Here is a 10950-nt window from a genome sequence, read left to right on the forward strand (position 1 = left end):
TACATGCGTCAGGTTTAGGATACACGGGAGAGGTCATCAGTTTAGTTTTCAATTATCGTTGATTCTCGCATTTAAAGTTTAAGTCAGAAGGGGACATTGATTATTTAAGACAGTTACGTTCCCCAGCCACCCCCCCACCCCCTGAGGCTACAGGGGGGCGTGACCATTACGTAGGTGGGCAGGGGGAAAATGGTGAATATATTTTAGAATGAAGACGTTTCACTTCTGACTGTCTTACGCGAGCCAAGCTCTGATTGGGTTTTCCAGTTGTCTACTGACCAATGGACGTTTAGCTCATGCACGCAGCTCTTTTTAGGCTTTTTAGCCTGTCGACTGTTCACCAATAATGGCTTCCGTTTGGGTTATGCAGCAGACACTTGCGAAGCACCTTACGTTCTCTTCGATGCCAAGCTCCCCAGCATCTGACCTTGTGTGACATGCGGAGCCAAAGCGAGTATGTTGCACTAGTTTGTGGTCGCGTCGGCTTGTATAGCATCAAGTTCACGACAGTGTACCAATTTAGATTTCAAAACAAAAGGCATTCGAGGTGCCATTGAAGGTTAAACTTCATGGTAAGTGTATAAAAAGTATAATGGCAACATAACTCAATTTAGCTGCATTTGTAACAGTAATACATGAATTTTCTTTGTAGTTTTTACCTTTACGGTTTTTGGGGGTGAGGTGGGCGGATGGTGTAGCTTTTATTTTGAAATTGACCTCGTATGCCACCGTTGCGTTGATTCCATCTTATCCGTCGGACATATCACAACCCGTTTCACTTGCCCATATCAGACGGCCTTTAAAGAGATAAAGCGAAATTAAATATTTGTTTTATTTAAACGCCTCCAGATCCTTCCAACATGGCTCTGAGTGAGAAACACTGCGTCGCTTGGCGTCGCGTTATCACGCCGATGGGGAGAACCTACTGTTGCTGTTGTGAATAACTGGCTACATCTGGAGGTAAATTGTGAACACCACGACTAGGTAAAGACATATTACGCGCACACACAGCGACGATAATACACGATATTATTATTATAGTGCAAAACTTTTGTTCGAGCCGCTGTTTAATTTTTTTCAGTCACGGTCTGTTAACAGCATTTAACTGTTAATGTCGAGGATTACAATAATTGTCTCAGATTTAAGTTTATTTTGCATGCGAAACTGGAAAGTGTTTGCGTTACGTAGAGGCAGCTGTGAAGTTGTGTTGTGTTTGTATTACATAATAGGAGGGGGAGGGTGCAATGCTGCCTTCACGGACTCGTAATACCGTGCTGATGGGAGGAGATGAGCTCAAACGTGCCTGGAAAGGCAGTTTTCAGGACTGCTTTGCAAACATATTATTTTAGATGTCAGCAGTGTTGAAGGCCGACATTTCAGGCAATTTGCAGATTCATCTGTGTTGGATAAATGTTAATGTAATAAGTGTAAATATAGTCTATGCCTACTTTTGACCCACTCTGTGTGAATATAAAACAGACTTTGCAGTGTACTTTTTGACCTACTAAGTGACGCCCATTGAAATGCATTGGAGGGCAAATGTTTTTATATTTATTTTTTTATTTATATTTCAAGGATATATGTCGTTTGCTTATAAAGGCAGTAGTTTTCAGTTCCATATCACATGACACCACTTGTGCACATAGGACACGTAATGGATTCGATTGTGCAATGAAACACTAGGTTAACCAGAATATGACTGAGGACATTTTGTTCTCACTCAGATTCTACCTCCTCTTGTTTAGAGTGATGAAAAGAATTATATATTAATCCGAGAAATTTCTGACACAAACGATGCGTCTGTTGAAGGTTAAAGAACTTTGTTGTGGACATCCTGCCAGTAAGTGGACATGCTCATGATATTACTCCATGTGAAAGCCGCCGTGGTTACCACAATTTTACATAATCAAACAAAAGATTAAATGTATTTGAATTATTTTCACTCAGCACAGTGACCTAGTGAATAACACGGCTCGCAGGTTTGAATCTTTGGTCTGGTCTTCCTGTGGAGTGTTTTCTTACTCATTCCGCTCTTGGATGGAGCTTTTTGTCTTCAGAAGAAAGTATGGTGAAAGAGGAGCTTGGCCCGGGTGAGTTCAGCAGCAAGAATGCCAAAGACAAGAGCAACAGTTCGACTCTGAGGGCCATGAGAGAGATCAAGGACTCCATGAAGGACGACTGCAGTGAGCGCGGCTCTTGCTGCAGCTCGGAAAAGGACTCTGGCTACTCGGGTGAGTTGAAGTTGACAAAAAGTTCACCCGTCTTAAATTGCCTAGTGTTGTTTTTCGCAACCATTTTGAGGTTTTAAACCATTCATTTCATGAACCATGGTCCTCTTAATCTCCTTCCTCCCAATGCCGGTATTTTAGACAACGGCTCTGATTGGCAGCAGACGGATGTGGATCAGCAAAGCAATAAACGTCAGACGAAAGAGGATGCTGATGTGCTGCCGTCGAGCCAAGGCCAAAATCGCGGAAAAGCAAAACCTGGCAATCCTCAGCACATGCCAAGAGACCAAGCAAACCAACGCATGTACATCCTCAACAACGTAGTACTCAAGCAGGTAAAGACACATTTGAAGGATTTCCGTGTTTCTTGTGTGATAAGTCACGCCATCATATATGGGGCATCAGTCAAGAAATACATCATGAAAACAAGAAAAGATCGCAATTTTGTGGGGATTTTTTATTTTCTATACACAACGGAACTTTTACTACCGTAATTTTCGGACTATAAGTCGCACCGGAGTATAAGTCGCACCAGCCATAAAATGCCCAAAAAAGTGAAAAAAAACCATATATATGTATATAAATCGCTCCTGAGTATAAGTCGCCCCCCCACCCAAACTATGGAAAAAAAACGCGACTTATAGTCCGAAAATTACGGTACTTGTTCCTTTGTTTCTTTCAATTATAATCGCTGTCTTCTCAATCTCAGCCAGAAACGATCCCAAAAAGTGGTGAGCTTCTGTGGACAAACTCCAGCAGTGGAGCCACTGGTTCCGGTGGCACCCACATGATCCTTTTCCAGCAGCCCAGTTTGATCCACACCGCCCTGCAGCTCCACAAGCCTTCCTCTCAGAAGAACAGCACTGCAGGCAAGAAAGTCACCACCTACTTACCCATCCTCAACTCCTACCCCCGCATTGCACCACACCCCAGTAAAAAGCCCCCTGATAAATCACCGTCGAGCAACAAGGTGCCGAATTTGAGCAAGAGGGTGTGCACAGAACACAAGGGAGAGCTCGAACCCGTGGCCAGGAGTCCGCGGACGGCAATCGGCCCCTTGGAGCCACCCGCTTTGTCCTCCTCCGGTCCCACTCGCGTGTCCTCGAATTCAGCACCCTGCAGTCCGTCCACCTCTACCCTCACAAGCAGGGGGTCTCAGAGAAGCGGAAACATCCGCCACCGCCGCTTCCTCAACACGGTGGAGATCCTTCGGCAGTCTGGCCTGCTGGACATCACCATGCGCACCAAAGAGCTCCTGCGCCAGAGCAACGTCACAGAGCGGGAGATTGCCGAGCTGCGCAGGCACACTGACCTGCTCTGCCAGGCCGCCAGCGCCAGTCCGAGCGACACCGCAACCTGGCAGAGCCTGTACAGAACCATGGGCGAGTCCAACTGCTACGCGGACCTACAGAACCTGCAGCATCTAAAATTGCCGTCTCATCGGGAATCACCCGGCTATTTGGAAAGTGCTGGTAAAGAGACCACACAGAGCTCTGGCTCGTCCGGCCGTCTCTCGACAACACCGAGACCGAACTGTGGGTGGGCAGAACCACGGCGAGAGCTTTTGTCAAGAGAGGCTTCAACTGAGGAGGTCACCTTCATGTCTCCTGATAGTTCTACTGGTTAGTGTGAGATATAGTGCCTTAGGGGAGAGAGCGGCACTCAGGTCCAAGGCTGTACCTGACAACCATACGCTCATTTCTGGCAATTGTGTGTTGTCTGTTCAAGCCTTCAGTGGAAAGCCAAAAATGACTCAAATTTAAACATTGAAGTCTCACTTTAATACCCTGGGGTTTACGCTCTAAGTGCAACTCTGGGAGAGGGGAGGTACCCCGATGCCGTACACTTTGCACGCAGCACTTTGGTGCTGAAAGGGGAAGTCAAGCCCAACCCCAAATTGTATTGTTTTCTGTGCAGCCCAACTAGTCGAAACGCAGTGTTTTGATTCATGTTTGGTTCGTGGAATACAAGTTAACTAGGCAAAATCCACCTCCTTTTTATCCATCTCAGGGGTCAGCTATTTTGACGCTTGCTGTCAACAGAGAATGACATCACAGTTGCCTGGTCTCAGGTCACGACCAATCACGGATCACCAATTTTCTGAACGCCGATGCACAAACTAGTTCATTGTCACCAGTTTGTAACGTCAACTTTGGGATCCGAAGCAAAGGAGCCCCCCTAGTTGCTTTCAGGAATTTTGCATTACACGCAAATGAAGCACATCTTCCTGTCAAGCAATGCTGAAAGAGCTGATGTATCATACATAACCTAATTCCTTAAAAAGCCCATTTATATATTTGATTAATAAAGCATTTGACGACTCTGTGGAAAAATCCAGCCATTTTTATCCTATGGCGGCTGCCATTTTGCCACTTTTTGCCGACTGAAAACAGATGAGCCTTTAGGCCAGGGGTCTTCAAACCTGGTCTTCATGGCCGGTTTCTTAGATGCTTTGTGTCTCTCACCTTATTCTAATGATCAGATTTGTAATCCAGCTTCTGCAGAACTTGCTGATCAGTAAATAAAAGCTCCAGGCCACTAAAGAGTACATTTTGAGTAGAAAACAAAATACTATGTTCCAATGATAAGACATGAAAGACCAATAGTGACATTAAGACTTCTAGAGAAGATGAGCAATCGCTCAATAGCCCTCGATGCCTTTTTATTAAGTAGTGAAATGATGCCTTAATACAGTCTCACATGATCACATTGCACAAGTTCAGTTTCCTTTTATGCAGCGGGTGTCGTTTGAGGGTTCATGAGCCTCTTTTTTTAACCATTAAGCAGGACTCCAAATTGGCCACACCCTATATGTCGTTTGAGGGTTCATGAGCCTCTTTTTTTAACCATTAAGCAGGACTCCAAATTGACCACACCCTATATGTCGTTTGATTTTTTTTTTCCCTGTACACGCACACACGCTTTCAATTTGTGCACTGCCAACACTGCATGGTTTGTATGACAACTTTTTTTAATAAAGGAAAGGTAAGACAGCAGTTGTCAGTGTATTGTGTGAAAATGATCCCAAAGCAAATTAAAAACATAGCCAGTGTACTACGGAAAACAGTTGACTTAATTAAACGTATCGTGGGAGTTCAGGCTACCATTTTAGGTGTCAGTGTCAGAATCATTCGAGACCCATCTCAGTGATGTGTTGCAGTGCTCTCTCCCCCTCCAGGGCGCGTGAGCAGTCAGGTGGGTCGGGCCAGCACAGGCCATGGAGACGCTAAGAAATGGATACAAACATTGTTGTCGCGACAAATGCCAAAATCATGCACAGGTAAACAAACAGTTGAAGATATTTTCATTTTTGACTCAGAACATTCTTTCTCAGTGCATGGTCATTAGAATTGGACTCGGCCCACCTGACTGAGGGTTCCTTTGGCAGTGCTCAACTTGTACAACGCCCAGCCTGGCACCATCAGGATGGAGGAAAGGGCCATCATCCAGCCCAACACGTAAGCCCAGGTGGGGTACACGTACCAGCGGTTGTATGTCAGTGGCTGGTACTCAACTAGAGAATATGTAAAAGAGCCCTGGACAAAAATGACATACATTGGGCGGGTCCAAGCATATTTCAGCCTTTGGCAGTGTCCACATGGCCCAAAGTATTTTAGGGTACATTTTATACCAAGTGTCTCAGTGTATCGCAACAACGTGGAAATTATTAATCCACAGAATCATATTTATCAAAATCTTCTCCTGAATGTGGGAGTGGACTGTGGGGTGGCGGATCTTGAGCCACCATTTAGTTCACCAATGCCCCTCCCATTTTTTTCTTAGTTTCAGGAATAAAATCTTGTGTGCATGAGGATAGAAATGTACCCACCCCTGTATTAAGATGGTGCAGGTGTACTGAATGAAACATGAGCACATTACAGCTAAAACCTCAAGAATAAGACATCCCACTCACCAGCGATACCAAGGGGGTCAGGCAGAGCCAGCACATTTTGAAGTACGGGTTGGCACGCTCCCCCGTCATCTTCGCTATGATGCCGTACACCCGCTCTGCTCCTTTATGGAGAAGAATATTCAACAGCACATAATAATGAGTCCATATTGGAGCAACTATAAATTAGAATTGTGACGCCTTTAGTAATGACAAGCATAGCCTAGAAAACAGGTCCGTGATCAGTGTTCACTTGATTTGTTTTTGATGGTGATTCACTTTGACCATCACAAGAATTACTATGGTCAAATTTCACTCTTAAAACAAAAAAGAACAATCTGTTATCTTTTTTGCCAACGAGTCATAAACTGCACAATAATTCTAGCAACAAAGATAAGACCCATCAACATACCAAATATCCAGCCCATTGCCAAACTCTCAAACACGCAGAGAAAGAGAATGCAGGCTCCATTGCATGCATAGTAGTCAATAATCTGGAAGACGTACATCCCTCCCTAAGGACGACATTGGGGAGTTATTTCAACTCACTGAGCACAATATTAGGGACACCTGTACAACCTATAGTAACTACACTCGTAAATGTGTGCACTGTGCAGGTATGCCTAACAAAGTCACGGATTCATTTCACTCAGTATACAGTATTGTGAGTTAAGTGAAAATGTCTATACTGGGCCCAAAGTGTGGGGCCAATGTTTTTGTAGCGCAGTAAGATTTTATTTTCTCTGAGAGTTCTGCAGTAAGGTGCCATATTATAGTGTATTTTGTGACAGCACAGACTGATTCATTCCAAGTGCCAACCAATATTCCGACCTCAGTGATCATGAAGAGTTGTGAGAAGAAACACGTGAGGCAGAAGAGCAGCAGGAAACGCTCCCATCTTCCTGGCCGACGCAATACTCTGGGAAATAGGTCAGTGATGGATGTCAACACCACCTCCATTGAAACAAACTGTGCCGAGAGAGAAAAGCCGTGGTCATGTCAAGACAAAAAGGAAGGGAAAGATGGGCGGCTAACCTGTGTGTCCAGGCCAAGGAGGATGAGCATGACAAAGAAGCAAATGGACCACACATGAGGCAGCGGCATCATGGCCACCGCCATAGGGTATGCGATGAACGCCAAGCCTGGACCTGCAACCAACATCAACGTGCACTATAAGCACCAGCTAATAACATTAGCAACACCTAAACAACCTAACAGTAACAAAAGGTGTGACCATCAAGGTATCAAAAATCTGATGTGCACTCACGTATACACATAGCCAATATCAAGGAGATGAGATTATGAAGGCCAAAGTGCAAATTATGTGGAGGTTCACTGTACCTGACTCGGCCACCTCAGCAATAGCAACACCTTGCTGGTGAGCCATGAATCCCAGGACTGAGAAGACAGCAAAGCCAGCAACCACACTGGTGCAACTGTTCAACAAGCACAACCAAAAGCAGTCCCTGCAACACACAAACACTTAGCCTACTATATTTTCGGAACCACAGGCTATTGACAAGTTATTGCTCTGCGCTACAGTTAGAATAAGCATGGAGTGGATTGCATCAGGTCCCCTCTTCTCCCCGGAAAAAGAAATAGTAGATTTTGTGACTTCCATGTCAAGTCAACCAACTACTTTTAAGGCCAATAATTCTTTACAGAGGAATAGCATTTCATTGACTAATGAAAGTGTGTGTTCAATGTGTGTATTATTATTGTGACACGTACTTGTAGCAATTGTTGCTTTGGGTATTGTAGCTACCCAGTACAACCAGTGTGCTCACACCGATGCTATACGAAAAGAAGATCTGCGAGCCGGCCTCCATCCACACCTGTGTAAAAAGACACTCACTGTCACAGGGTGTACCTTCCATATCAGTGATTATATGATCCAACTCTGTCCTACTTGAGGGTCTGCGAGTCGTGACACCTCAGGCAGAAGGTAGAACTCAACTCCTTGTCTGGCTCCCGGAAGAGTGAGTCCCCGGATCAAAAGGATGAGGAGCATCACGTAAGGGAAAGTGGCAGTGAAGTACACCACCTGGATAAGAGGAGGATTAGAACACTTTTTTTTTTAAATACTTGGTGCATTTTGATGGACTTCACCTTTCCAGTTGATTTTATGCCTTTCCAGACACAGAAGTAACAAATGACCCACATAGCCAGGAGGCACAGAAGCACCTCCCACCTGATGCTGCCAATCTCCTCAATGCCCCCTGAGATATTCAACACCCGACGTCTAGACAGGGTAAGAAACCAGACAAAAAAAAAAGAGGTAAATGTATATATTTCATGTTAAAAATTTGCCATATGCGCTATTTTAAGGTGTTGATCTCACTTACTCCCAGAATTCCGTTGCTGATGAGGTTCCTTTGGTGTGGTTGGTGTGATTCCTCTTTGTAACATCGAAACAATCCACTGACAATAAGTGCACGGGTAAACATAGATAGATAGATAGATAGATAGATAGATAGATAGATAGATAGACAGACAGACAGACAGACAGACAGACAGACAGACACACGCACGCACGCACGCACGCACGCACGCACGCACGCACACACACACACACACACACACACACACACACACACACACACACACACACACACACACACACACACACACACACACACACACTCACACACTGACTTCACCTGTGTTCCAGTAGTTGTCACAGGTGCTCCAGGGTAGCTGCGAGTGGAAGGAGAACAGCAGGTAGAACAGAGCCCAGGCCAGAATAATAATGTAGGCCGTGCAGCTATACAGCAGGATCAGCTGACCCCCATAGCCGATACCTGACACACATCACACGGTGGTGAATTTTTTCATAACCCGAACATATGTTTATTTTCTGGCTGACTGCTGTTCAGAACTTTCTTGACGTTATGCCATTGCATCTTGGTCGGGTTGAGGTCTGGCCAATTCAAAAAGCGTATTTTCTTCTGTTGAAGCTACTGTGTAACAATGAAGATTCAAATTTTTCTTCATCAATTTTCTTCAAATTTTCTTTTCTTCCTTTCTTTGTGGCACTTAGGTCGTTCTCATGATGCATGACCCGTCTTTTTTTGAGCTTCAATTGGCAGACAGATGGTCCTAAATTCACCTCCAAAATGTCTTTATAATCTTGGGAATTCATTTTACCGTTGCTGATAGCAATAAGTCCAAGCCCTGAGCCAATAAAAAAACTCCAAAACATGTTATGAAATGTTGATGATACTGTGCCTTTTAATCAGCAAACATGAGGTCACATATTCCTTCCAAATAACTCAACTTTGGTTTTATCTTTCCACAGAATATTTTGGAGCATCCAGGTGCTCTTTTGCTAACTTCAAACTTGTAGTAATATTTTTAAGGACAGCAGTGGCTTCCTCTCTGGTGTCCTCCCTATGATATCCATTTAATGTTTTACTTATTGTAAATTTGTCAGCTGAGATGTTGCAGAGATTTCTGTAAATATTTAGAAGACACTCTCACCTCCAGGGAGAAATGTTGCTCACGAGTGAGAGTGGCAATACTGCTGTGCTGTCTTCCTTTTCGGACAGTATGTTTTATTTTATTTTTGTTACCATGGACTGATAAATATAAAGTCATTCCAATATACTTGATCCTTGATACATGACCCTTTCCAGATGAATACAAATTAATTGAAAGTAGTCAATACAGTTATTCTGAGCATGGTTCACATTTGGCATTGCTTTAACCAACAACACCAATCTCATTTCAACTCGAGATTGGCCGACTTTTGATTCTAATTCGTTTTTAGAAGAGTAATTGGCAAAGGGGTTTGCAACCTGTTGACATACAATCAATTCAGGCAGACTATTTGTCGATTGTTATGACTTGGCTGAAGACGAGATGTCATTTTGTTCCTAATTTAAGCAGAAACCCAGGTACATGTCATTCCAACAGGTTCAGAAATCACACACTTCTCTCATTCTTGTGACCCCGAAGAAACACAGAACTGTCAAAAATAATAGAAAAAGATACAAGTTGGCCAGCCCCCCTCATGTTTTGTGCTTCAGAATGGCAAGACAGTACATGGTGGAGTGTTGCACACCTTCAGCAAGTGGGCACAGTTTCCTCCAGCAAGTGACGCCTCCCTCTTGGGTGTACTGGCCCATGGTGGTCTCCAAAAGGAAGAGTGGAACACCGCACGTCACCACAAACACCAGATACGGCAACAGGAATGCTCCTGAATGTTACACGTAGACTTTGGTGATATATGTATAACTTCTGAAAGAAGTTCTGGCTGCCATATTTGCTTACCGCCACCATTTCTGTAGCACAAGTACGGAAACCTCCACACGTTGCCCAGGCCCACAATGTTCCCGGCAACAGCCAGAAGAAACTCCACCTTGCTGCCCCAGTGTCCTCTCTCCTTCAGTACATCTTGGCGTAGTTTTAATTTTTTGCTCCACATTACTTAAAAGCTCAATGAAAATCTGACTTTCCTTTGAGCAACACTGGCTGTCCAGGTTTTCTTGTATATCACATCTTCACCTAGTCACTTAATGAGCGACCGGCCGACACGTTAATCAGTTTCAAGGGAAACTATAGATCATTTCCAGAACAGGCTAGTCATGGTTTCATCTCTTCAATTAAATCCACAAAGATGGAAAATTGAGGCACAGCTTCAATTAGAATAGTGCTCACTATTTTAGAGAGTAAATTCATTTAGTTCATCAAGTTGCCTTTGTTGGGTTTTTCTTAGTATCCCCTGAGTTTTGGTTCATCTTATCAAGACTGGGCAGCATGATGGAGAGGTTGTTTAACCTTAGGAGGTTCCAAGTTTGAATATTGTCTCGAGCCATCCTGTGTGAAGTTTGC

General features: G+C 44.1%; 2 protein-coding genes across 7 annotated transcripts; one reads left to right on the forward strand and one right to left on the reverse strand.

Moving 5' to 3' along the window:
• Positions 1 to 739: 739 nt before the first annotated feature.
• Positions 740 to 5221, forward strand: si:ch211-132b12.7 (uncharacterized protein LOC564531 homolog). 6 transcript variants are annotated; one of them, XM_037266970.1, is made up of 4 exons: positions 740 to 984; positions 2044 to 2231; positions 2370 to 2563; positions 2938 to 5221. In XM_037266970.1, exons 2-4 carry the CDS (start codon positions 2066 to 2068, stop codon positions 3853 to 3855), a joined length of 1278 nt encoding a protein of 425 aa, XP_037122865.1. In that variant the 5' UTR covers positions 740 to 984; positions 2044 to 2065; the 3' UTR covers positions 3856 to 5221. The 6 variants fall into 6 exon arrangements, with proteins under 6 accessions (XP_037122865.1, XP_037122864.1, XP_037122867.1 ...); XM_037266969.1 differs by having other exon boundaries at positions 2058 to 2231; XM_037266972.1 differs by having other exon boundaries at positions 2061 to 2231.
• LOC119132073 (sodium- and chloride-dependent GABA transporter 2-like) lies at positions 5131 to 10637 on the reverse strand. Its single transcript, XM_037266967.1, has 14 exons — positions 10390 to 10637; positions 10181 to 10315; positions 8778 to 8918; positions 8463 to 8538; positions 8227 to 8359; positions 8027 to 8161; positions 7849 to 7952; positions 7459 to 7583; positions 7153 to 7265; positions 6949 to 7086; positions 6530 to 6632; positions 6142 to 6242; positions 5594 to 5764; positions 5131 to 5454 (listed from the first exon to the last, which is right to left on the reverse strand). Exons 1-14 carry the CDS (start codon positions 10541 to 10543, stop codon positions 5356 to 5358), a joined length of 1728 nt encoding a protein of 575 aa, XP_037122862.1. The 5' UTR covers positions 10544 to 10637; the 3' UTR covers positions 5131 to 5355.
• Positions 10638 to 10950: the final 313 nt, after the last annotated feature.

The sequence above is a fragment of the Syngnathus acus genome, chromosome 13, assembly GCF_901709675.1.
Source record: "Syngnathus acus chromosome 13, fSynAcu1.2, whole genome shotgun sequence".
Lineage (NCBI taxonomy): Eukaryota > Metazoa > Chordata > Actinopteri > Syngnathiformes > Syngnathidae > Syngnathus > Syngnathus acus.

Excerpts from the sequence above, each read along its gene's own strand:
- si:ch211-132b12.7 (XM_037266970.1), top strand. The coding sequence starts at position 2,066 with ATGGTGAAAGAGGAGCTTGGCCCGGGTGAGTTCAGCAGCAAGAATGCC. Across the intron at positions 2,232-2,369 it reads AAAGGACTCTGGCTACTCGG|ACAACGGCTCTGATTGGCAG; the intron begins GTGAGTTGAAGT and ends CCGGTATTTTAG. Across the intron at positions 2,564-2,937 it reads ACAACGTAGTACTCAAGCAG|CCAGAAACGATCCCAAAAAG; the intron begins GTAAAGACACAT and ends TCTCAATCTCAG.
- LOC119132073 (XM_037266967.1), bottom strand. The coding sequence starts at position 10,543 with ATGTGGAGCAAAAAATTAAAACTACGCCAAGATGTACTGAAGGAGAGA. Across the intron at positions 8,162-8,226 it reads GCATAAAATCAACTGGAAAG|GTGGTGTACTTCACTGCCAC; the intron begins GTGAAGTCCATC and ends CCTCTTATCCAG. Across the intron at positions 7,087-7,152 it reads TCCTTGGCCTGGACACACAG|TTTGTTTCAATGGAGGTGGT; the intron begins GTTAGCCGCCCA and ends CTCTCGGCACAG.